The sequence below is a fragment of the Barbatula barbatula genome (genome assembly GCF_947034865.1).
Source record: "Barbatula barbatula genome assembly, chromosome: 10".
Classification (NCBI taxonomy): Eukaryota; Metazoa; Chordata; class Actinopteri; order Cypriniformes; family Nemacheilidae; genus Barbatula; species Barbatula barbatula.
Window position 1 is genome coordinate 3,778,210 of NC_136773.1, and position 26,723 is coordinate 3,804,932.

Below are 26,723 nucleotides of genomic sequence, written 5' to 3' on the forward strand. Positions count from 1 at the left end.
TTGATCCTTTAGGCCACAATAGCTACTGTGTAGCACAATATGAATGAGTTTTGTTGATTTACACACTTGAAGATGCTTCTAATTACATTTACATTCATACATTTGAGATGAGATGAGATGAGATGAGATGAGATGAGATGAGATGAGATGAGATGAGATGAGATGAGATGAGATGAGATGAGATGAGATGAGATGAGATGAGATGAGATGAGATGAGATGAGATGAGATGAGATGAGATGAGATGAGATGAGATGAGATTGAGATTGAGATTGAGATTGAGATTGAGATTGAGATTAAACTACATTACATTACATTAAATATATAATACATTTATAAAACAAAGGAAACCTATAACAATATAAAAATAACAATAAACGATCAAGATTTATAATATATAACTTTAAATAACATACAATATACAAGTCATTATAAAATATCTAAGTAATTAAAAAAGTATTCAATTAAAATAAAGCAACATTATTATTATTATTATAAATAGTAATGCTAATAAAATACATATCATTTATTATTATTATTCATGATAATTATATTTCATTATATTTTATTATTATTATTATTATTATTGGAATATTGTTTTGAAATTGTAATGTTCTATGGGGGGGTTTACTGGTAGTGTGGTGGGTTCTAGCGGGATGTTATCTGGTGAGCGGAAACAAATACAATCCCATTAAATCTGACTGAAATAATACCCCAAAAACACCCCACGTAAAGTTATTATTCATTATATAAATCATAATTCCTAAGGCAATAAGGGTTGTATTCATACAAACCGAGGACACCCTATTACCCCTGGGTAAATCCAATGTAATAGTATTAAAACAAATACATAAAACAAAATATAATCACTTAATAGTATTAAGTACATTTTGATGAGGAAAATATTTTTAACTTTTAAATCATCCAAACCCCATAACTTCAATTGCATTAGATTACATTTTATGTAGTAAGAGGTTTAATCTGGATGTAACCAGCAGGAGTCTCACGAGCCCAGTTCGAACTGTTGGAGAAGTTTGAGCTCATGGAAGTTTTGCACGCAGAGCGCGGAAGTGAAGACAGGGAAGAAAAACTTTCACGCACAAACTTTCATGATGTGGTTGATAGTGATTTAGATAAGCTGTATGGGAAAACACTGAACTGCACTGCGTTTACTTTAAAGACTGTGAGATCTCATCATGGGACTGCCGACTCTAGAGTTCAGTGACTCTTTTCTGGACAGTCCGGACTTCAGAGAAAGACTCAAATGCCACGAAATCGAGCTGGACCGAACCAACAAGTTTATCAAAGAGTTGATAAAAGACGGAAACCAGCTGATAAACGCGCTCAAGAGTGAGTACACCAACAATGAATATCTCCATTAGCGCTCTTTATAGCGCTGGGCATCATTCGCATTTCAAACGTGCGCATTTTAATGGTGATGTCTAGGGAGCTCATTTGGTTTTGACAGAAACAGCCAGATCATGTGCAATTAATGGAGCTGCTTGTGTATAATGTGAAGTTATGTCTTGACATTGTTTATTCATATGTTGCCAAATAGTTGAAAACAAAAAGCAACGTGAAAAAATAACAATAACACAGATCTCATAATGAATGGAATGGTTCTGATAAGAATTGTGTTGATTTAATGTTTTAAATGGGAATTGGAATGATGTAAATATTGTATTGAAAATTTGAATGGTCTCTGTGGGTTTGTACTCATAATGTGTTGGGTTCTGTTGGTGGAATGTTATCTGGTCGAAGGGAACAAATAAAAAACCATTCAATCTGTGCCCAAATCGACAATGCCCCAAAATCACATAAAGTTAAAATTGTAATATAAGGGATGATGAATGTTAGCTTTCTTTCTCTTTCTGTTGTTTTGTGTGCGTGGGGTGCACGTCTATTTCAGTTCATGTTTATCTGATTGTATCTTTTCTTGGTTCGTCGGTGGTTCTAAATGACAAATGGTTTACAGATCGTGGTCACAGATACACAAAGGCTACTGTGATACCCATTGTAGTTTGTCACTGTCAAGCGTGCGGTTTGTTACCTGGTTGGCTTGGATGGATGGTCATGTGATCACAGATCAATTCAATCCTGTGGATTTCTACAGGCCTTTTATCAAATATTTCCTAATATATGGAAAATTTGATACCTATAATTAGTCAACTGTATTATATCAGTCCAGACTGCTATAACTGTGGGTTTTTCTGTGGAATGCCAACGGGGTAGAACGTGTTGGTTACAACGAAAGTGGATGGGGAGTAAACCTCTGTATACGCACCATATAAGAGTTTTGTACATTACACTTATTTGCACTACATTTTACAGTTCTGTGACCGCGGCGGGGAAGAGACTGAATTTAAAACTTTATTCACTGTCTTCATGGAGAAAAGCAGCTTGGACATTCTGATACGAATCGACAAAAACGTGTTTTGGTTAAGGCTAATGCAAGCTAAAAAGCATGCATACACAAGCAGGGTGACACAACACAATGTAAAGTGCATACTTAAAATGTGTAGTAAAATAAGCTAATAGGGACATTCAAATGAGTTTACTATGAAAAAAAAACACATTGCTTTCCTTCCTTCCTTCCTTCCTTCCTTCCTTCCTTCCTTCCTTCCTTCCTTCCTTCCTTCCTTCCTTCCTTCCTTCCTTCCTTCCTTCCTTCCTTCCTTCCTTCCTTCCTTCCTTCCTTCCTTCCTTCCTTCCTTCCTTCCTTCCTTCCTTCCTTCCTTCCTTCCTTCCTTCCTTCCTTCCTTCCTTCCTTCCTTCCTTCCTTCCTTCCTCCTTTCCCTTCCTTCCTTCCTTCCTTCCTTCCTTCCTTTCTTCAACAAGTTGACAGATACAAATCTCAGGGATTGCTTATATTGCGAAAATGTGCACCGGGAATAAGTCGCTTTGCATTAAAGGATCTGCTAATAAATTAATTTAAATGTGTTGTGTGTGGAATGCTGGGAATGCGATTCTGGAGGATTGTGGGTAAAGACCACAGTAACCGCCTATCGAAGTTACTGGAATATCTGAATCGTACGTCAAGGCCGTGAAAACGCTACTGCTTCTATTGATAAAATAGTACACAACTGACCCTCAGACAGAGAAACAATAGATAACTTGTTTTTTGACGATTTCTACTTTGGGATAGAACTAAAACAACAGACAATAGAGCAACTGTTTTTATGAAGTTTAAAATGCTTCATTGTTAATGTTTTAGGGTTGCCAACAAATATTATCCATTTATTGTAACATTTCAGTCATGGGCTTTTTTATTCAATAAAACAGCTTTCATTGTTTGGTGTAAAAATGACCAATGGAATAATATTGTTGACAATAATACTGTCAACAATATCATTCAGTACTGGCTTTACTCTTGCTTTTTTTATCCTTATGGAAACATTACCATATTTAGCAATGAAAAAGTTAAGGTTTAACACATTCCACTCGTTTGACGGTAAATTCATAATAGAGTCTGACTCGAGTCACCAGGCAGCAGTGCCATTTTTCTCACTTCACTCAAAGTATCAGTGGGGTGTATGTTTTCAGAAAGGTCATGTACTGTAACCTTGCGGTTGATTGTGACACAAAGTTACTGCTGCAGTAATATGAGGTGGAATGTTCTTAATATTTCAATGCAGTCTGTACAATACAGCTGCTTAACCATTACTACAGCCTTTTTATGGCTTTTACTGTTGCTTTTTAATGGAATCACTCAAATCAAATAAAATGTGTGGCCAGTGTTATACCGTGAGTACCCTTTAAAATGACTTGTTTGGTGTAACCTAATGTAGTAAAGTTGTTTATCGTTTATATGTTTCTACTTTTTGTTTTAAAAACAAAAAGACAACCCCTGGTGTAAGAGTGAAGTGAGAAACTAACACAATCCATTAAATCCCATCCCAACCACATGGACCAAATAAAACAACAAAATACTGAGAAAAATTCCAAATGCACAACACCGCACACACTAAATTAACAAAAGCATAAATGATCGCATTTAAGCACCTTTATTTTAAGACATTAGTTAACCTTGACAGGTTGACATCTTTGCTCTGATGAGCGTTTTGGTACAGACTGGATCTCTGGATTCTTTTTAATCAATAATATTAAAAGGTAATGAAATAATATCTCAAATATATTATGTCAAGCACACTCTGGACAGGAAGCCACATGTCAAATCCATGAATTGATTGTCAATGCTATCATGAAATGTAAACACAAGATGCGTTTGGTGCCTAATATAGGGTGGGAAAAACTGCTCTAGATGCTAAAAAGTGATTTAACATGTCGGGACATGACACAATGACAGATAATAGAGAGATGAATAACTTCCTATAAAGATATAGATCACTCAAAAATGTAAAATATGTCATTGGGTTTGCCTACATGTTGGGGTAACACAATGAAAAAAAACATATTTTGTGAAAGAAGATTTCAAGTTAATCGGGGCCAATTTTGTTTGGTTACCAACATTCTTCAAAATATCTTCTTTTGTGTTCTGCAGAAGAAAGAAAGCCATACTGGGCAAGTAAATGAATGAGAATTTCCACTTTTTTGGGGGGATAATCTGTTCCTTTAGGTGTTCATTGGGTGCACCAAACACAACACTGATCCCTTTGAGTGACATTAAACCAAAGCTAATCCATCTCTCCTTCAAAGCTTCATTCCCAACCTCAGTTGCTCACCTGGCTGTGGAGTTTAGAAATAAACCGTGGTCCTTCTGCAAACATGATTAGTCTCATTTCAGAGCAGAGAGTCTGTCAAGGTAATTATGGCGAGATCTATCTGAAGGGACTACTTACCGCCCTAATGGGTTAGAGGTGCCGCCTGATCAAAAAGGCCTTTTGCCTTATGAAGATGATTAGTGGTCTACGGCTCTGAATAAGAATGATGACAGGGCTGAATTTCGCTCCACGTTTAATATAATGATGTGTGTGTAAGTGGGATAGGAAGTCATGAGAGAAGCTTTAATATCTACAATCGCTCTTCAGCTCAGAATGAAATGCCTTCGTGTTTATCTGGCTTCGCTTTATTACCGTATTATTTAAATAATCTGGGTTCAAAACAAGTTCAGCTTTGTCGATTACAATACAAAAGCTTTTAAAATCATCCGTCAGTTTGAAAAAATGAACAAAAATAGTTTACAGTAATGCACTTACCAATGGGTGTCTTGAAAACAAATCCGATAATTGAAACGATGACTAACATGGTTGATTAAGGCCACGTCCACACAAAGCCAGAGCTTTCGGCAAGCAATTATTTTCCTTCTCACAGAGTCTCAAGAAATATCAGCGTACACACGAAACCATTGAAACCGACACAAAAAGACTTGGAGCATGCGCATAAACTTTGCTCCCTGAGGTTATGAAATTATCGTTTCAGAAAATATATGGATCGGTACCGTACACACAAAAATGCAAGGGTTGCGATTTATCCACTTTTCCAAAAATAGCAGTCTCAGGCTCCCAAAACGCTGGATTCGTCTGGATGAAACATTGATAGATACAAAACCTTTACGTATACAGCTAAATGTATGCTAGCAACTCTGTCATCCTTAGGAATCTCTGGCTCCCCTCTCCGCTGAACCACATCTCTCACAACCTTCAAAAAACTACTTAAAACACACCTCGTCGGCGAATACCTGGTGAAACGACTTGTGAACAGACAACAGACAAACAGACAAATGAAAAAATAATTTTACACTAACACTCTTCTCTCAACAGGTAGTGGTCTAGCTGTTGTTGAAATGATGTTTAATTAACAAAGTTCGGGAGGAGCCGTAGCATATAATCAGCCGGCTGGTCCACAATCGGCAATCACCGCACATACACAATCAGCCATAGCTCATAAATAGAGAAACCATTTTACCTGCTCCATCTCCTAAGATTAAGCATCAACGCTATGTCTGAGACCCCCGGCATCGACGACAATCTTTCAGCGCCGCCAAGCGTTCATCAGTCCAGCTCAGGATCGGATACATCAAGTGATTCCCCGGCTTCATCACGAGGCCGCCAGCTCCGCCGTTCTACACCTCGGAAGGCTAAATCCAGAGGTGGCACATCGTCTCCTGGCTCAAAGAGACGTCCACCTCCTTCCCCGGCTTCTTCCTACACCTCCGCTCACAACGCGATCCCCGCCATACAGAAATGGACCGTCCAGGGCTTACGACTAGCTCTGTCAAACGCGGACGTCCACTTCCACAGGCGGATGACCAAGGCGGAGCTTTACGGCCTCTACGCCTCTTCCCTGGCGGATACCGCCTCACCGAAGGGCGTTACGGAGGGGTCCGCCGCCAAGCCGGGCATGGCTCGTGGTTCTCCGTACTCCCGACCCGGGAAATCCACCTCCGCGGCTAGTCGTGGCCGCCCGCGGGGAACCCGGAACAGCAGGGCTTCCGCGAGCGCAGGTATCGCCACGGACCCACCGGTCCCTCGCGCCGCTGGCCAGCCTCGGCCTCCTGCAAATACCCCGCCAGCAGTAGCGGGCTGCCCTCGAAGCATTAGCTCACCAGTACCTAGAGCTCCGGTGCTTTACCACCCATTCCCTGCCCCTGGCTCTTGGCCCACGGCACCTCCGTCGACCACTAGCGCGAGGCTGCCTCAGCTAGCGATGCAGGCGCCGGTTCCTAGCCATTTCCCAGCCACCTTGGTAGCTGCTGCTAGCGCAAGCATGACTCCGCTAGCTGCTCAGGCGGCTGCCATTCCCCCCCTTTTCTCTCTTCCGCAGACTCGATCAAGCTTCTCATTGGCCTCGGCGACAGCAATGCCAGTGCCAGTTAACGCACCAGCCTTGGAACCGCCTCCAGTTTCGGGGAACATAAGATTGCAGATATTGACAGGTGCGGACACAGACCTTTATTTCCTCCTCTCACCATTATCACCCCCGTCAACCGAGCGGCAGATCACTTACGGTGATCTATCGCTCACATTTAAAAATCAGTCACCCAACCACACCCGCACACTGTCTTTTCCCGAATTTACCATTGCTTTTTCCCGTTACACTGACGTGATCTGCACTGCGTTCCCTCATAGGAGACGCGAGCTGGGCGATTACCTCGTCATCGTGGCAGAGCTCGCTCTCTCCTACGGGGGCGCGCATTTTTACACTTACCATAAACTTTTCTCCGCCAAATGTGCCATTCGTGTGGCTCAGTGGAACCAGTGCCCCTACTGGGGCGCACTGGACACTGAGCTGCATAACAGGGCTTTCCGAACCAGAGTCAGTCGATCTCCTTATTAAAAAGGAGATTGACGCAAAATTCATTATCGGCCCCTTCGACGCTCCCCCATTTTCCGTATTTCGCATCAGCCCCATCGGCGTAGCGACGCGTAAATTCTCTGGCAAAATGCGCCTCATTTTCGATCTCTCGTCACCACACGGATTGGCCTTTCCAAGCATCAACAGCCTCATTCCAATTGAGGGTGCAGGTCGTGGAGCTTGGCTAGCCAAAGTCGACATTACATCCACATTTAAAGTCATGCCCATCCACCCAGACTTCTGGCACCTTTTAGGCATTCGATGGCGCAATAAATTTTACTTTTCTGTCCGCCTTACTTTCGGTTGCAGAAGCAGCCCCAAAATCTTCGACATGTTGTCAGAGGCAATTTGCTGGATTCTCTCTAACAATTATGCAATTCCCTACCTAATCCACCTACTAGACTTCCCTACCTAATCCACCTACTAGATTTTTTAATCATCTCGTCTCCCGACTCGTTTCACACCTCCTCTCTCTCGCGTCCACCACGCACACTTTAGAGGACACGTTATCCATGTCCAGCCCCTGCCTTGACGAGCTGAGCTTATGGATAACATTTCTCAAACAATGGAATGGCTTGTAATTTTTCTACAGTGACATCTCCTCCTCCCCCGTCGATATTCACCTGTTCACTGACGCCGCCCCTTCCGTAGGTTTCGGAGGCTTTTACCAAGGTCGTTGGTTTGCATCCACTTGGCCCCCCCATCTCTTAGAGATTCCGCAGGCCTTAGCATCTTCGGCACTTTTTGAGCTGTATCCATTGGTCGTCGCAGCATCCCTGTGGGGGAAAGAGTGGTCGGCTTCCAGTATAATCATACATTGTGATAACGAGGCCACGGTTCATAGCATTAACAAAGGCCGCTCTCACTCCCCCGCTTTAATGCCGTTCCTCAGACGCCTCATCTGGAACTCAGCCTGTGACCAGTTCATTCTAACTGCCAAACACATTCCCGGATCAAAAAATCAGATTGCTGATGCAGAAATTCAGGCAGCTGGCGCCCGAAGCAGACCCCTTGCCAACACCGATACCTCCCTATTCGGAGCTGATATTACTGTAAACCACCCACTAAAAACTCTCGTTGATGCATCTCGAAACTCCATCATCCAAGCCGTCTCCCTTAGGACCCTCCAATCTTATCTCACTGCATGGAAAAGCTTCAAGTCGTTTCACCACGCGTTCAACATTCCCTTTCCCACATTTTCTGTCCTCTCCAAAAATTTCGGAAATTTCCACCACGTCCATCTTCAACCCCGTAATCCATCCAACGTTATCGGACCTATCAGTACTCGATTCAGAGACGATCTCATTCTCAATTAAACAAAGCAAGACGGACCAAACCAGGAGGGGACATTTCATCTACATTTTCAACCTCCAGTCACCGATTCAGCCTTATCAGACCCTTCTAGCCTACCTTAACTTTAGGAAATCCCAGATCAAAACCACATCAGACCCTCTCTTCGTGGACGAATCTAACCGCCCAGCCTCACGCTTCTGATTCCAAAAACACCTCAAAGCCGTATTGCTCCTGTCTGGCATTCCCGCAGACCACTTTTCCGGCCACTCCTTCCGCATAGGCGCAGCAACTACAGCTGCCCAAAAAGGCCTATCGCAGTCTCAAATCCAAGCACTAGGAAGCTGGACATCGGAAGTTTTTAAGAGCTACATCAGGTCAGATCTCTCAATCATCAGGGAAGCCCATCGAACCCTCATTTCCTGAATAATCTAAAGAATCCATCCTTCACCCACATGGGCTCGAACCTCCACCACTTCAGCCTTCATCTGCCTAGCGGGAGATCTCACTGCCACTGCAACCGCCTCAGCAATCACCAGGGATTCAGACCCCACCTGCAGGGGCCATCGCAGCAGCGATCGCCTCCGCAGAGGCCAGTGCTTCCATCTCGCGTTCTGCCATCTACGACTTTCTACGGATCAAGCCTCCTCCCAGTATCAGTCCTCATCCCAGGGACACCCACGAAGATGTGTTAATTTTAGATAGTTTCCGAATTCCTATATTTACAACCTCTACGGGCACTAAGCCTACTTCCAGAAGCTCATGGGTTCCAACTTCTAATCACTCCAGCAGGCATCCTCACTCCATATCAGTCTCAACCATCCTTGGAGGAACCCTTTGCACCAGTCTTGCCTCATCACAAACCACACCTCCTAAGGGGCCATCATCCTTTTGTCCTTACCCGAACGCAGTCCACTCCTCCATACTGTTCAACACCGCATTTGGGGGGGTATGCGTACTCCGGCGGCTGTCCCACTTCTTGCTTTATGGGGGTGTGCTCTGGGCTCAAACCGGTTCCGAGCTCGGTGCACTCACCCTGACCAAGGTGTAGTGTTTCAGGTTCGGATAGATCTGGCGAGCTCGGAGCCCGCTTCCCGGACAGCACGCCAAATACGCATAACCTTCATAACCAAGCTCTTGCTTTATTATCCAATATCAACATCACCGTTATCTGCGCAGGTGAACTCGTAAAACTAGTAAATTTAGGATAAAAGCGTCTGCTAAATGACTAAATGTGTGGATGGCCTCTCAGTTGCTAATGCCTGGGATACTGCCATTAAAATTAATGAAAATAGATGGTAAATGAAGCCATGCCAGTCAATGTTAGAAACTGTTAGAAACAAGAAGCTTTGTAGGAACAATATAGCAGACACCAAAATAAAATAAAAGAGAAACTTTGGCAGTCATAAGTGGCATTTGTGCTTCCTCACTTTTGAAAAGCACCAGTCGCCGCTGCCTTTAAAGATGATTTCTCTCTCTCTCTCTCTGCATTAATAATATGTTTGTTTGGATTTCACTATTCTTCTGGGACGTGTATGTGTTTATGCGGGTAAGAGCATCGCTCTGGGGGCTTTGCTAGAGGAAATGCGCTGTAAACAATGTTATGTAACCTTGTCCTCTCCTCCAGCTGATAACTTTTTCCTCTGACATTGACTGTTTCTATGTTTGTGCATCAGTTTGTATCGGTAAGACGCAGGGAAACTAATTAATCTGAAGGATTTAATTGTGGATGGTGGAGCTGTCACGATCATGACATTTTTGCTTAAGATTAATTATACAAATAATTGCAACGAATGATTTGCATGTCATTTAACCTACGCATACACACACTGTAAAGCTTACAAAGTCAATCACTGACATTTAATTATACAGTTTATTTTATGATTTCCTTTAAGACTTTGCAGTGACAACAAATATTGCACAGTCACAAATATCTAATAATATTCATTAAATAATAGTACCATTGTATAAAATGCGGTTTAGTTCACTGCATTCGTTCACCTTCTTTCTAGTTTTTGCGAAATAATCTACCAAAGATTATATTAATTATGTTATGTTGTGTTATGTTATATTAGTTTCATCAAAAAGAGAGACAAAAAACTTTTTTGCGATCTACAAACTTTGAATGCGAAAAAGAAGGCTAAAGTGCTTACGTGTTTTTTTACCTTAAAAAACTAAAAGATACTCTCTCTCTTATCTTACTTTTATAACCTTTTTATTATGTAACACAGAACATACAAAACAGATGTTTCTGTAATTCCCCTTGTCAGTAAGTCTTAAAGTGAATCTTCAAACAAACCCTTTCATCTTTCATTTAAGATAAGGCCATTTAGAGGGGAATGTGTGCCTTGAATTTAAAGTGTACAAAAATGATGTTCAAAGTGTTTCGACAGGCTAGTGGCGAGTTATTTACACAATAAAGTGCTTTACAATTTCTTTATAAAACAATGACAGCAAGTGAACTTCGCATTGACCTTTCAGGATTCACTCTCGAGAGCTACATCCTGATATGGCCTTGAGTTAGTATGGAGAGAACTCTTTTTTGACAAACACATCATTTAGATTAACATCTTTTTATCCACTTAAACATGTTTGGTTACTAATATATTTCTTTGCACATACTGTCATAAAGGTTTTATTTTTGGATGAACTATCCCTTTAAACCCCAGAATGGTGCTATTATTGTATGGACTAGGCATATCACAAACTATCTGCTTGTTATCCAAAACCTTGGACAAATAACAAACATGCTAATATACAACCATGGCGTGCTGTAAAACTATCAAAGAAGCCCGGTCCTGGCCTTTATCTCCATAGTTAAATCCTAGATTGCCAGACGAGTGATTTAAAAAAATCGGAGATGTTGGAGATGCGATGAGCTTGCATGGAGACTGTCCACCGTAAGTTTATTAAAAGTTTACCTTGAATGGAATATAAACAAACCACATAAACAACTGTTTAAATAGTATCCTCGAAATGAGTGAAGGCTTGGTACCGGACACTGTATTCCTTAAAATTTAACAAGCAGATACGCGATTCTTAGATTCGGCTGCATTTTTGTCTTATGCGAGCGTCCTAAATGTTATTAGCCTCTGTAATGTTGTGTTGTGAGTCTAGCTGACACAGTCACTTCCCTTTGCTTCTCTGAAAAGAGCAATTTGTCTAGACGATTCGTTTTTTGCCGCTAATAAAAAGTGACACCAATTAAAGAAATCTAAATGAGATGCCTTTGTTCGGTGTGCTCGTTTGCTTGTTGTTTATGCAATTTATTTCAGATACATTTCAGTGCTTGTTTGCGCATCTAGTAAGTATACATTCTAAAATATCAACACAATAAAAGCTGCTTGTGTCATTCTGTTTATCTTTCTGCCTGATTTCAAAAAGATTACGGTCCGAGACGCACGCATCGCTTCGCTTGTGCTGAAACAGCCTTGTTTAAATGACTTAGTCATCCTGACCAGAATAAATGTATTTCGGCGAATAAAGATCCAGTAGAATTGTTTGCTGGTCTCTTTTCTGACAGATAATATCTCTAACTGACTTAGACTGATAGTGGATAACCTGCAGCAGCCATCTGATGGTTAAGAGGTCAGTTCATATTTTTTTCAACAGCAAAACAAAATCATTAGGTGTTTTCAGTTTGTCAGTGTGATAGGAGATCGCTTCAAGTTTCCAGAAAAAACTTGTTTCCATCCTTCTGTCTCATTTCTTGTTTCTCATTTTGATAATTTTTTTTATTATATCATTTTGTCAGCCATCTTGGATGATTTTTGTTTCCATTTTTGCAAATGATGCAGCACATGCAATCATTTCTTTGCATTAGGCCTCATAAAGATACCTCATTAGGCTGCACACTTGTATCATGGTGTTTGTGTCTGGAGCTCACTAGGTTTTAGAAAGCACATGTATTATTAATCTAAAGTTACTTTTCTTTCTACTGCTTACTCAGCATTTGTACTTTGGTGGTCTCGGATATTGCTGCATTTCTAATATTGATGACTCTGGATGATTTAGCCCTTTCCTCATTCCGAAGTCACCTTGGAAAGTGTCTGCTAAAAGAATACATGTAAATATATTAAAACATTCAGTACTCTTGCTTCTCATCAACGTGAGGTTTATTGTCATTTTTCTCATTGCAGAGTGACAGAGAAAACAAAGGGTTTCTTTGGAAAAAGTGCATTTAACATTTATGTATGAGTAAATATAATAAACATTCACTTACTGCCATTAGCAAAACGTTGTTGACGTAGGTAATGTATAAATTATAGTCCACGCAAATTGTTTGAATCAAACTGCCTTCTGAACGCTTTCTGTCTTGAGACCTTTGGCTACTACGAACCTTTTTCTGGCTTGCTCTGGAAGAACGTCTATCATTGGTTTATGAAATAAAAATAGACCAGAAAGTTAGAAGGTTAAAGAATCGTGAACTTGTGTAAAGACAGATCATTTTCAGGGAAATGGAGAACTAATGTTTACCTTGTTTCCTGCGGTAAATGTTTTCAAATAAAAGCAGTTGTCCGTTTTTTGCCTTTTTTATATTAATATTAAGATAATGTATATCAACTATATATCGGTTATCGGATTGCAATGTTAAAGAATTATCGGTACATCCCTAATTTCAATGAGCCTTTGAGGTCAACAAAGCTTCGAAATAGATTTACGTCACAGCCATGAACCATGATTTACTGCTTGGTGGTAGTTGGCTCGGTTATCACAGGAAGAGACATTTTCAGTCTAGACCGCCTTTTATTGAAAACATTGTATACACCCCTGAGTGCAAGATGAGCAATATTATGTCTTTTTTTCAGAAGCGCTGTAAAGTTTAATGGTGTACAGTATAAATAATTCAAGTTTATTTTGGGGGGGGGTGTTTAAAAGCTTACTACCATATACGAAGGACATCTAAGCCAACAGATATTGATTATATTTGACAAAAAACTATTTTGATTTTGTTTGGTGCACCATTGTAGTTTTCTGTTTCTTGAAGAATCCCTATAGGGATAGATCTGTTCAGTAATTTGTGAGCCGCGCATTTCTATCAGATCTTTTTTATAGTTTTACGTTTTTCAGCTTTCAAGCATGCAGCTGAAGACGCTTTCTTTTTTGCGGAGACGCAGGTCTGACCGGCCGATCGATGCTCAGAGAGATACAGCCTGCGTGACTGCCAGGCCTGTTTTTCTCCTGCAGACACGTGAGCATCCCCGCTGAGAGGCTGATGAGCAATTGTCATCGTTACCTGCAGCAAGACTCTTACTTTCTCCATCCCCTCTGAGTGGAATCATAGAGAACAATAACCGGCTTCTTGTTAAGCTGGAGGTGTCTTTGATGCCCCTCTGTCATGGAAAATGTACGGTCATCCAGTCAGGAGCATCTGATTGGGTATCAGAGGAATACATGTTCTCGCTGAGATAACCCCTAATGTATTATCTGTCAGTCTTTTTAAAAGAACATTATAATTTGGTGTTTTTGTTCAATGACATTTGTATGAACTTTTGTTCAGATCCTCATGAGAAACGGGGATGACCCCCTCACGAGAGCGGTAGTCGGTTATGGACAAATAAAGGATGTAATGAGCAGGCCTTCTGGTGTACACATTTGTCCCTGAAGTGCTGTGGAAACAGACCACAACATTTTAAGCATTTCAAGTTTTTTGGGAAAAGGTTATAAAGTGGTATAGCCTAAACCAATGTCCTTCAGGTCCAATGTTAAGTGTTTACGCTTTTATGTTTATTGTCTGAAAATGTTCAATGGAACAAACGTTCGGGTCATATGAAATGTTCTGACAAACGCATTCGTCTTTTCCTGATACACACATGTTGTCCAGTCATCGTTTTGATGTGTGCATTTTCAGTATTTCTACCAGAAAGACTCGGAAGGCAAAATGTTGTGTATTGAACATTTATTAAACAGCTGGTAAACAGAATATATGGTTATGGTAAATATGGATATTGAGTTTCTTTGGAGTAGGCCCTGTCCGTGGCTCGCATTCAGAGGGCCAAGAAGTCCTCCACTTCCCGCCTTAAGATGAAGGCGGGGGCGTAGCCAACCCCCCTGGGGTTATATGGACAGGGACCTCCTGGTGGTGGTGGGGAGGATGGGGGCGAATCACTGTTGCTTCGACTGCGGACGTAGAAAGGGGTAAGTGCCGATGATTTATGTTCCATGTTGGGAGGTGATTGGTTAGGTGTTGATTGGTAGTGGATGATGCGAGATTGAGTCTTCCCGGCAGAACTTGCGCTGAAGCTATATATCAGAAAGATCAAAAATTTTGAACATTTGCTCATTGGCAATTCATTTTTAAAGTGCAAATTTCTCGTATCTCGTATAGTGTTATTAGAATACTATACAAACTACTCTCTCCGAAAAGTATTGAATGACTTAGTTATATCTTCAACCTTGATTAGTTAAATGATTCAAGGATAGACATAAAGTACCATTATGAACTGACCAAAGTATAAAAAATTATACATTGAAGCACCGATTTTAAAGTTAGACTTTGAATTGTGATGTCATTTCCACTATTGCACACACATATATTACACACAGTATTATGTTTGATTACATTAGAAGTAGTATGTAAATTAGAATAATTACTAACCCTAGTAACTAGTTACACCCAACACTGGAATCAGGCGACCAATATAGACAAGCTCAGTGACGATGGATACAGAGATGTTCACATTTATGCGGCACGTGTTCTCCGCACGGTTTTCCTAAAACAAGATGTCTTTTTTCTTTATTAAACTTATTAAAATACCACATTTTGAACTCAAACGGTCTCTCATTCTCAATTTGGCATACCGAACCCTTTTAAAGACTTATTTGCAAGAATGTATAAGCACTATTAAACGGATGCAGTGCTAATAATAGGTAATAAAAGTGCGAAAATGCCTCTCTACAAACATCACACGCCTACACACGTAAAAAAAAAACGTACCCGCACACGCAGCCACCCACTATTTGCAACACGCTATTAAACACAAAACGCCATCAGTCTTCTCTTCTGTATGGCTGCTTATTGTTATAGCAGAAAGCGGAGGAAATGTCTCTCTCCTAACAGGCAGCGAGCTGTGGAGGTGTGACATCAAATGAAACCGGTAATAAATGCAGGCTGGAGGCCTGTCATATGTGCATATGGGCGAGTTTTACATCGTAGACTGTAATTACTCTCGTACCAAAGAGTACATGGCCGGATGTAACTGAACATGCATGTTAATGCCGAAGTGGCTGGTGATTCGCATGTTGTATGTGTTTGGATTGTGAACTGTGTTGATTGATGCAAAAATCTGAGTTCTGTTGATATGTGCTCACTCTTGTGTTGTTCCAAATCCAAACCTATCTAATGTTATTGTAAATGGAAATATTAATCTATAGTAGCACTTTTTCGTTTTCATGTAAAATAAATTAAGCTCCAAAAATGGGAAAAAGACACTTCATGAGAGTAGTTGGTATGACTCGTGCGCAATGTTTTAAGACTGTTGCTGTGTTTGTGACATGTTTGATCATGAGATAAACCATAACTCATGATGTTTCAGTGATGTCTAACCTGCATACTGTGTTGCCAAGAATCGGTCTACTTTTAAACTGTTGTGATTTTTGTTCGCGGAATATATGTCCTCATCATTTCCTCATATTACTATGCTTTTTCTTTAGAGCACGAAAGATGATGTTTTGAGATATTTCTCGATGGTTTTGTATCCATACAATGGAAGTCAATGAGCTCCCAATGTTCTTACGAATATCGTTGTATTGTGCAGAAAAGAATCATACAAGGATGGAATGACTTGAGGATGAATAAATGATGAAAACAATGAAAAAGAGTATGGGATTTGAGTTTTGGCCATTTTGTTGGTTCGTTTTGAATTTTGAATGGTTCGTGATGTTATGCAGATCTGGCAACCCTGCCTGCACCATAGCCTGTGTGTTTAATTCGAGAACTATACGTGTAATTATGGCCTTAAAAAAATTGGTACATTTCTTGTTTTATGTTTCACAGAACAAAAAACATCATATGGATTTATAACAGCCAAAGCATCAAAGTCAAGTAAGGTCTGAGACAAAGCAAGGAGGACGTCCGTGACCTTTTCTGAAATGTCCTCCAAACATGCTTCTTCCCTGCTCTCTAGTTTTGCCCTTTGAGCCTGGGTTGTCTTGTAAAGGGATGTTTTTATGTTCTACCCTGAAGCTGAGGGAGGTAATGACACACACTCTCTCTGTATACGTGTGTTTGTGTGTATATTACACAGACTGGTTCCAGCTGGGTTTATGTTCAGTCGGAGCCGGCGTGAGTCACTTTGGGTGTATAATGCATTATGACAGCTCACACTGGTCTGTCATCCTTTTTGGATCCAGTGTTCCATCTTATCCGCACTGGTTAGTTATTGAAACTCAGTTTGAGCGTATACAATTACGCATACAAGCAGGCGTCCCATCATTCAGCAGTGAGAAAAGCCAGTGTTTCCTTTCAATACACCAGCTGTTTAAGCTTTGTTCCAAAACCTAGTGCGCTACCTACCTGGACGGGATTATTTGGCATCATAGGCATGATCCGGACACAAAGGTTGTCCCTAACAGTGAATGTGATGCTGCTAAGCGGGAGGATTCCTAGATGTGTTTGTTGCTGGAATAACATACCTGTCAAAATACAAGAGCAACACATTTTAACCTTCAGAGGAAAATTATAGGTTCAAAAGAATGTTGTGAATGGCCCAACCCCAGCCTTAAATGAACAGTTCCCCCTAAAAAAATTGTCATTATTTCATTTTTTTTATGTTGTATAGAAAACCCTATACGGCTTTCAAATATTTATTTAAAAAAAAATCCGTTTTACTTTTTCTGTTTACCATGGAGTGGACATGTTATGCAACAAGCGAGACTGCATCATATATAACAACATACACATACATGCATATATTGGAGAAATATAAAAAAGAATTAAATGTATTGGCAAATACACCTTAATACATGTAAATATTGCTTAAATATGTATACGTGTATGTTTGTGTGTTTCTAAATACAAAATGAGGTCGAGTCCCAGTCAAGTCCGGGACATGAGGAGTACACCATGCATGTGCCCGAATGACTGACAGAGGAGTCATTTATGAGGTCTAGGACACCCGTGCAAACAGCAAACAGTGAGGGAACTCAATAGTTGGAAAAGAGACAAGAAATCCCTGTTCACAATTCAAGCCAAGATATTCCCAGGCAGCCGTGGGTTAGGAAGAGCAACATGTTTTATGCTGAATAGGCGGGATAAAAAAATAAACAGAGCAGTGCAAAGTGACAGGGAAGCTCTGTGGAGATGGATAGCCGATTACCTGGAGAGAGAGAAGTACACTTTGGACAGCTGAGATAGACAGGATGGAAAAGTGGATGATTGGTGGAGTAGCGGCCTTGTAAAGAAGAAACACATTCTTCCGACCGAGATTCACACAACTATGTCTCTCCATCTGGCCCAGGAATCCCCCAGTGATGTTAGTGTTGATATTGGGGGCCAGGAGAACTTATGTAAAAAGACCCAGAATTACCCGGAACTCCCCTGAGGCATTAATGAAGATTGGTGGTGAAGAATAGCTATGCAGATTATTTCTGTAATAAGTCAATTACTACTCATTGTGTTGGTTTATGAGCAGACGGACGTGCATGACCAATCTATCTTTTATTTTTTGCGTCATCGTAAGAGTGATAAATCAAACCATCGATTACACACCTAATGTACATCGACTGCTCTTCAAGGTACAATATATAAGATTTTTGCTTTAAAATACAAAACATAATCTGAGGAGGTTTATCTTCTCACATGACACCTGCTTTAATTTTACTCAAGCTCTGATCTTGGAGAAGTCAGGATTGTTGGACGTTAATGCTCTCACTGAAGGTTGGAGGAAAGTGAAGTATCTGTTGGTACGAGAGGTGAGGGCCGCTGCATTATTGATGGGGCTCATTCAGCTTGACTGAGCAAACTGACAACTCAAACAGATTATTGACCGGCATCTTGGAGTCTCTGAGCGGGTGCGTGCCATGAGATGATGTACACTGGCGCTCAATACATCAGTGCATAACCCTGTTAAGGGCTCTTAGTGCTGCAGGAGACGCAGTAGGAAATTCTTGTATTCCTGCGAGTTATTCCCAAATTTCAAAACCGGACTTGATCTTTGAGACTAAACCAAGAAATTCTTACTGTACGGATGGCAGAAAGGGGTTATTAGGATGTTGTGGCTGGTTCCAAGGGTGTTTCCAAGGAGTTGCTAAGGTGTTTGCTAGGTTTTCTGGATAGTTAGGCGGTTACTTGCCATAAAACTCACCAAAAGTTTGTTGGTCTTCAATGCAAGTTGCCTGGACCAACAATAGCAAACCACTTCTGAACTCAGCAAACCCCAAAATTGGATGTTTCATTTCAAGCACAATCGTGAACACTCTAACACTCACTGTAAAAAAAACATACTCATTAGCATGGAAAACATGATTTTCCTTTCAATTAATACAAATTATTTGATGATCGTGCAACGGTTTCTGTAACGTCCTTTGGACCTGGTCAAATTGACCCGTATTGTCAAATCACAATATAAAAAAAGAATCAGTTACAAAAACACCAGTAAAACGTTAAAATATAAAAAATTTTTATTGTATTCATAAAATTGTCAAGGATGAACAGAGAGAAACCAAACTCAGGCAGCAGTTCACGAAAACTCAAACTTTAATATTACACAAACAAAAGCCCACGATGGGGGTTAAACAAGAACAACTAAGGCCACGTTTACAAGATGAAAAACGGAAAAGTTTTACGTACACACAACAACGTTATCAAAACAATCCGCATTTACACAGATCCGCAAATATGACTAAAACGCTGTATTACACATGCCACGCCAGTAGTTGGCGACATCACCTTGTAAAGAAAACATACCTGACCCTGACGATTGATTTACGGTTTATTGGAAGGCGGACTTCCGTCGCCAAAGAGATCATACAATACAGAGCGCTGCATTTCTCCTCATTCATAGTGAAGAGAAACGTGCGCACATATACAAACAAACAAAAAAGATGGCGAAAAGTTGGGACATTCGAAACGCAGTTTAAAAACCCCTCGTCGCCGTGAATGAGTGTTAAGATTTTGCTGTAGATACAAAATGTGTCTCCGCTGGTGTTTATAGCACTGTTGTAGTAAATCTACACTCTGCTGGAGAAGCGTTAACAAACTATTGAGCAGCACAAAAAAACCCGTGTAATCTGCCATTGTTGTATTTGTTTCTTCTTCTTTGTTGTGTTTGGGTGTACACACGCATACCACACCCCCACTCCTCATTCTTGCGTACTTCGTGGTTTACATTTTGAAACCCGTTTTGAAAAGTTTGCATTATCAGTCCCCTAAAACGCTGTTTCCGTGTAAACGGACAGCCAAATCGCATACATAGATTTGCGCCTTCACTTGAAAACAGTCTCATGTAAACGGCCTTCCCACGATGGGACAAAAACAAGAAAACTGAAAAACTAGACTTTCTAAAAAACAACAACAGCTTGAATAAAGACGATATCCATCCACGGCAAGGAATTCAAAAAATGGACGTAATTCAACAAGGGGACGTAATTAAAAAAGGGGACGTAATTCAACTAGGTACGCTTCAAAACACGACCAAAAACTCTGGAAAAACATCATATAGGGAGACTAACAAAGGGTAAATAACAATTGTAAACATTTGAGTTTATTTGAGTTTATGTTCAAAACATCATGAACAACTAAACAATTTAAATTCAGACATTTTTTTCTTATTCTGGTTTCTTCACATTTTGATAGCAAGTGGCCTAAATATATTTATATAAATGTATACCTTCTGTGGAAGGCAGAAGACCAAATGTTCATCCAATTATTGCAATCGGTCTAAATGCAATTACAGGATGCACTACTTCCTGTCAAACTATATGTACTTGAATAACTTTATAGACTATGTAAATGAACCTTGACATGAAACATCCCAGTGTTTATTCCCTGTGACATTGTAGTGGACTCTACTGCATTTCCTCCTCTACTGCAAGAACTGTGTTCTTTAAATTCTGGGAAGTTATATTTTAATCAAACCCGCCTCCTTTGTGCTGCTAATGCAATGAGCCACAGAAACACTGTGTTAGGTACAGTACGTGCGGTTTAAAGAGCCGACAGAAATCCTATTTCTGCCTACTGTTGATGGGTTTGTTTTTTGCAAAAGGAGGCACAAAGTGAACAGAAAATTACAGTTTGATGCAACTGCATGATGCAAATAAGGATGAAATAGAAGAAAATGCTTCGGACAAAACTTACGCTTTCTAATGTAAAAGTGATTTGGTGCAAATTATGAAATATTGCCTCGAATAAAACTTTATGTTCTCTTTTCTTTCCCCTCAGGGAAAGAAACGCCTGTTTGAGGCGTTAGGGTAGATTTAACATAAGTGGAGCATAATATCCCAAATTGAACTGACGTTACACATAAAATCCACAGCACTGTGACTGTTTTGCTTTTACGATGAATCACAAGTCTCGGTTAAAGCAGATCACTTCGAGACCTGCGTCAGTCGCCATTTTAGGGCTGGTCCGGCTAATGAGCTTTACAATGCTTCCTCGTGGCCTTTCTCGATAGATGTCAATGAGAAATTTACCCAGCAGTCAAAGTGCAAGCTCAGTATTCCACCCTGACAAATCTTGTGCTTTCAAACTCTATAGAGTGATTTTCCATCTTCCAAACCCTGCGTTCCTCTAAATAGAAGTTAAGGGGAAGATAATGAGAAAACCTTTTTCATTGTCAGTTTTGGAAGACTGGTGGGTATTTAGAGAAGAAGTCGGGGTCTATCACCTCTTTTAAAGTTGATGAAATGGCTTTGCTCTGATGCCTCATTACCGTTTTTGATCGAGTTGCTTAGTGTTTCCTCCACAAGTCCTTTCCGCCCACTCTCGATGGCTCAGACGTACGTTTAGCGCTGCAAATGAGATCTCATTAATTCTCACCAGGGAACGGAGATTATGCACTTGCCTTTTTGTACAGACTACTATACAAGAGAATGCAATTTTGACTTAAGGAATACCGTGTTTTCAAGCTCTTGCATGTCTGTGTAATGAAGTATTTGAAGGCCTGACACAAATAGAACTTGATATTTCTTTTATGGTTGTGTAATACCAAGAGAGATGTGGGCTCACAGAACCTCTGGGTGGGTAAGCCGAAACCTTTTCTTCAGGGTTGCAGGAGATACAGGCAATATCTGCCTTATCTCAAACATATGTGATATTTGGGGTAGATTCATGATGAGATTCTCAAATTCTCAAGTGCTGTCTTGTTTTGTCTCTTTCAGACCTCTCTTCAGCTGTGCAGAAGTTCTCTAAGTCTTTACAAGAGTTCCAGTTTGAATGTATTGGTGATGCAGAAACAGATGATGAATTAAACATTGGTGAGTTTGAATCCGGCCTTGTGTGCTGACTCAGTACACATCGAAAAGTAGAGATGCACCGATATATCGGCCAATAGTCGGTATCGGGTGATGAAAGCAAATTTTCACACTGTTGGCTAGCGACTGATAGTTTAAAAGATGGCGATGATCAGGGCCGATATATATCCTGTCAATCAAAAGATTCGGAAAATGCAATGAGTTTGTGCTCCACACATAGAAAACTAGTTTGATATTCAGTATTAATAGCCATTATATGAATTAATAACATTCAGAAAGTTAAGAAATATGAATTTTATTGTCAGAATCGCTATCGGCAGAAATCACTCCGAATAATCGGAATATCGGTGGAGAAATATATTAGCATTGCATGTTGTGACTTCTGTCCTGTCTGGTCGCTGTCTGACACGAGGTGTGTTGTTGTTGTGTCGAGCACGTGCTCGCCGTTGTTTGGCGGCAGGCACGTGCTCCGTGTCTACGTCATTCGCCCCGCCCTTGTGTTTCCCTGTTCGGGCTTCCCCCCTCACGGGTGATTCACTTAGCTCGTTCACGCACCTGCTGCCCATCTTCCCCTTAATGCATTAATTCCAGTAATCATTTTGCACACCGGTTCCCTATTTGTCACTCAGTAGTTTTCCCTTATTACCCTTCTGTTTCTCTCGTCCTGTGTCTGACCGTTGTATGTTTAGTGCCAGCTCAGACTGCCTTAGTTCTAGTAGTTCTAGTCTATAGGAAACCTTTTTGTCTTTGCCACAGTCTTAGCCTTAGCCTTAGCCTTAGTCATTATCTTTATCCTTGTTCTAGTCTCTGCCTCAGATCTAGACCTCACCTCGTCTCCTGTGTCCCGTATAGCCGGTTTTCAGTTTTCTCCCTCATCTGCCCTGTCACTCCTCTCCACAGTCTCCCGCTGGCGTCCCGGACCGCTCTCTCCTCACAGCCCCGCCAACGCAGTCGCCGTTCCAATACGGTTCGTCCCCGCGTTCTCTCGTCCGTGGCGGTTGTGGAATTTCATCCGGGGAATTACTCCTCGCCGGAGGACACCACGCCCCCGGGGCGATTCGGATTTTGTTCTGTCTGCTGTTTGTGACATTTCAATAAACTGTGTTCTCCCCGCAATTGAGTCCTCCTTGTCTGCCATGACAGAACGGTCAGACCAATATCCAGACTCAGCGGGTTCGGACCATTTGAGAGCCGCTCTTCAACAGCAGGGCATCATGCTGGGACAGCAGGAATCCCGTCTCGCCGCCGCGGCTCAGGAGGTGGATTCTCTTCACGGTCAGGTAGCAGCGCTGCGACTTCAAGTCTCCGAGCTTCTCCATGGAGCTGGTCAGCCTGGGGAGCCTCTTTCTGCCGCTCGCGGATCTCCGAGCGAACCGGAGCCGTTTGCCAACAGCCCTCCGCTCTATGACGGGGATCCCAACTCGTGCAGGGCATTCCTGTCACAGTGCGCTCTTGTCTTCGCGCTACAGCCCCGCCGCTATGCCTCGGAGGAGAGGAGGATAGCGTTTGTTTTGACCTTGCTGACAGGACGAGCGCGAGAGTGGGGAGTGGCCGTCTGGGAGGCTCAGGCTCCGTGCTGCCGTTCGTTCCGGGAATTCCGGAGGGAGATGGCCAGCTTGTTCGACCGGTCGGTGCAGGGCGACGAGGCGGCCGCTCAGCTTTCCCGGATCGCCCAGGGAAGAGGTTCTATTACTGACTATGCGGTTAGGTTCAAGACCTTAGCGGCTGCATGTGAGTGGAACGCGGGAGCTCTGCGCGCTCGCTTCCTCGACGGCCTTTGTCCCAGTATCGCGGACGAGATCGCGGCTCTAGATCCTCCCCGAGATCTTGAGGAGCTCATTAACCTGTGCCTTCGCATTGAGAGCCGGGTCCATGCCCGGCGCCGACGCCGTCCGTCTCCATCGTCCTGGCGGTCTCGAGACGTCGAGCAAAGTGGAGGTTCTTCACGCCCTTCCCACCTTTCGCCGCCGGAGGCGGAGCCTATGCAGCTCGGACGCTCTCGTCTTTCTCCAGCCCAGAAACAGCAGCGGCTGCTGAATGGGCTATGTTTCTACTGCGGGAAGGCAGATCACTCGGTGGTTAACTGTCCAGTAAAAGCCAACGCCCACCCGTAGAACGGAGAGTCCGGGTGGGCGCCATATCCACTTCCTCTCCTGTCTCCCGCACATTACTGCCGTTTCGCCTGTCTTTTGGCCACGCGACGCATTCTGGGTTTGCTCTGATTGACTCTGGTGCTGAGGGAAATTTCCTCGATGTCGCTATGGCTAAGAGATGGGGGATACCTACCACTCCTCTGCATCAGCCCATTTCGGTCCTGACGCTGGCGGGTCGGCCATTCTCCATTGTCACTCACGTCACCCCTCACGTAAGCCTTTTTCTTTCGGGAAATCATTGTGAGAGAATTAAGCTGTACATCCTCGATTCCCCCAATACTCCCATCATATTAGGGCATCCTTGGTTGTCACAGCATAATCCTCACATTGATTGGGAAAATTCTTCAGTATTAGCGTGGAGCCCCTTCTGTCATGTGTCTTGTCTTGGTCCTGCCCCTTCTCCTGTGTCTGTGTCTCCTGTGTTTCAGGTTAGCGCTGCGGATTTGACTGGAGTCCCGGAGGAATACCACGACCTGCGATCCGTTTTTAGCAAGGCCCGGGCTACCTCCCTTCCTCCGCACCGTTCCTACGACTGCGCCATCGATCTCCTCCCAGGCACTTCCCCGCCTAAGGGTCGCCTTTATTCCCTGTCTGGTCCTGAAAGAGAGGCCATGGACAAGTATATTCGTGAGTCGTTGAATTCTGGGCTCATTCGCCGCTCCTCCTCGCCGGCCGGTGCGGGTTTCTTCTTCGTACAGAAGAAGGACGGTTCCCTGCGCCCTTGCATTGATTATCGAGGTTTGAACGAGATTACGGTAAAGAACAAGTACCCCTTACCGCTCATGTCTTCAGCCTTCGAGCTTTTACAGGGAGCTCGGGTCTTTACTAAACTAGACCTACGCAATGCCTATCATTTGGTTCGTATTCGCGAGGGGGATGAGTGGAAGACGGCATTTAATACACCATCGGGACATTACGAGTATTTGGTACTTCCGTTTGGTCTTACCAATGCTCCAGCCGTCTTCCAGGGCCTCATTAATGATGTGTTGGGGGACATGATTAATCGCTTTGTTTTTGTGTACTTGGATGATATCCTAATTTTTTCTCCCTCTCTCCAGGAACACACCCAACATGTTAGAGAGGTTCTCCAGCGGCTTCTAGAGAATCAACTTTTTGTCAAGGCGGAGAAGTGCGACTTCCACTCCGATACTATTTCGTTCCTTGGCCATGTCATCTCTCCCCGAGGCATCGAACCTGACTGCGCGAAGGTCAAGGCTGTCGCGGAGTGGCCGGTTCCCGACTCCCGTAAAGCATTACAGCGGTTCCTGGGGTTCGCCAACTTTTACAGGCGATTCATCCGGGGGTTCGGTCAAGTGGCCGCACCGCTCACAGCATTGACCTCCTCTAAGGTTCCGTTCGTTTGGAATGTCCACGCACAGGCAGCCTTTGATAACCTTAAGTCTCGATTTATCTCTGCACCTGTGCTCTGTTTTCCAGATCCCGAGCGGCAGTTCATTGTTGAGGTCGATGCGTCTGATGTCGGCGTCGGCGCAGTCTTGTCCCAACGTGCCAGTCATGATGAGAAAGTGCACCCCTGTGCCTATTTCTCTCACCGCCTCAGCCCTGCAGAACGAAATTATGATATCGGCAACAGGGAGCTGCTGGCGGTTCGGCTAGCTTTGGGGGAGTGGCGTCACTGGCTGGAGGGGTCGACCCAACCCTTCTTGGTCTGGACGGATCATAAGAATCTGGAATACGTCCGTTCAGCCAAGAGGGTGAATTCGCGCCAGGCTCGCTGGGCACTCTTCTTTGGCAGGTTTAACTTCACCCTTTCGTACCGGCCCGGTTCTAAAAATGTCAAGCCCGATGCGCTCTCTCGCCTGTCCGAGGCTCCTGGGGGAGGGTCCTCAGTCGATGGCATTCTCCCCAGGGGAATGGTTGTCGGGGCCCTCGCCTGGGACATAGAGCGACGGGTAACTGAGGCCGCTCGTGGGGTGCAAGTGCCGGAGAGATGCCCAGCGGGCAGGCTTTTTGTCCCGACCTCGTTACGCCCGGATGTTCTCCAGTGGTGTCATTCCTCCAGGCTGGTCGGCCATCCAGGAGTCCGGGGAACTCTGGCATCTGTAAGTCAGCGGTTTTGGTGGCCTTCGGTCTCCGTGGATGTCAGACAGTTCGTGTTGGCTTGCCCAGTCTGTGCTCAGTGCAAGACATCACATCGTCCTCCCGCTGGTCTTCTTCGTCCTCTCCCCATTCCCTCCCGTCCTTGGTCGCACATTGCCCTGGACTTTGTTACCGGCCTTCCCCCCTCCAAGGGGAACACCGTGGTTCTCACGGTGGTGGATCGTTTCTCCAAAGCGGTTCATTTCATTCCCCTCCCTAAGCTCCCCTCCGCCCGGGAGATGTCCCAACTGCTGGTGGACCACGTCTTCCGGCTTCATGGTCTTCCGGTCGACGTTGTGTCCGATAGGGGTCCTCAGTTTACTTCCCGGTTTTGGAAAGAATTCTGTAGACAGATCGGGGCCTCAACGAGTCTGTCTTCGGGTTTTCATCCTCAGACCAATGGACAGTGCGAGCGAGCCAATCAGGATCTCGGTCGGAGACTCCGCTGTCTGACATCCAACAACCCCAGCTCTTGGAGCCAACAGCTCTCGTGGATAGAGTATGCCCACAATTCCCTC

At 43.0% G+C, this 26,723-nt stretch overlaps 1 protein-coding gene across 4 annotated transcripts in view; it reads left to right on the forward strand.

Moving 5' to 3' along the window:
- The first annotated feature begins 1,014 nt into the window (after positions 1-1,014).
- The window catches only part of arhgap42b (Rho GTPase activating protein 42b), a 97,368-nt gene continuing 71,659 nt past the window's right edge, over positions 1,015-26,723 (forward strand). For all 4 annotated transcript variants that reach the window (XM_079466019.1, XM_079466021.1, XM_079466020.1 and 1 more), the window contains exons 1-2: positions 1,015-1,348; positions 21,860-21,955. In XM_079466019.1, the coding sequence (XP_079322145.1) occupies positions 1,195-1,348; positions 21,860-21,955 (250 nt within the window). In that variant the 5' untranslated portion in view covers positions 1,015-1,194. The remainder of the gene's footprint in view (positions 1,349-21,859; positions 21,956-26,723) is intronic.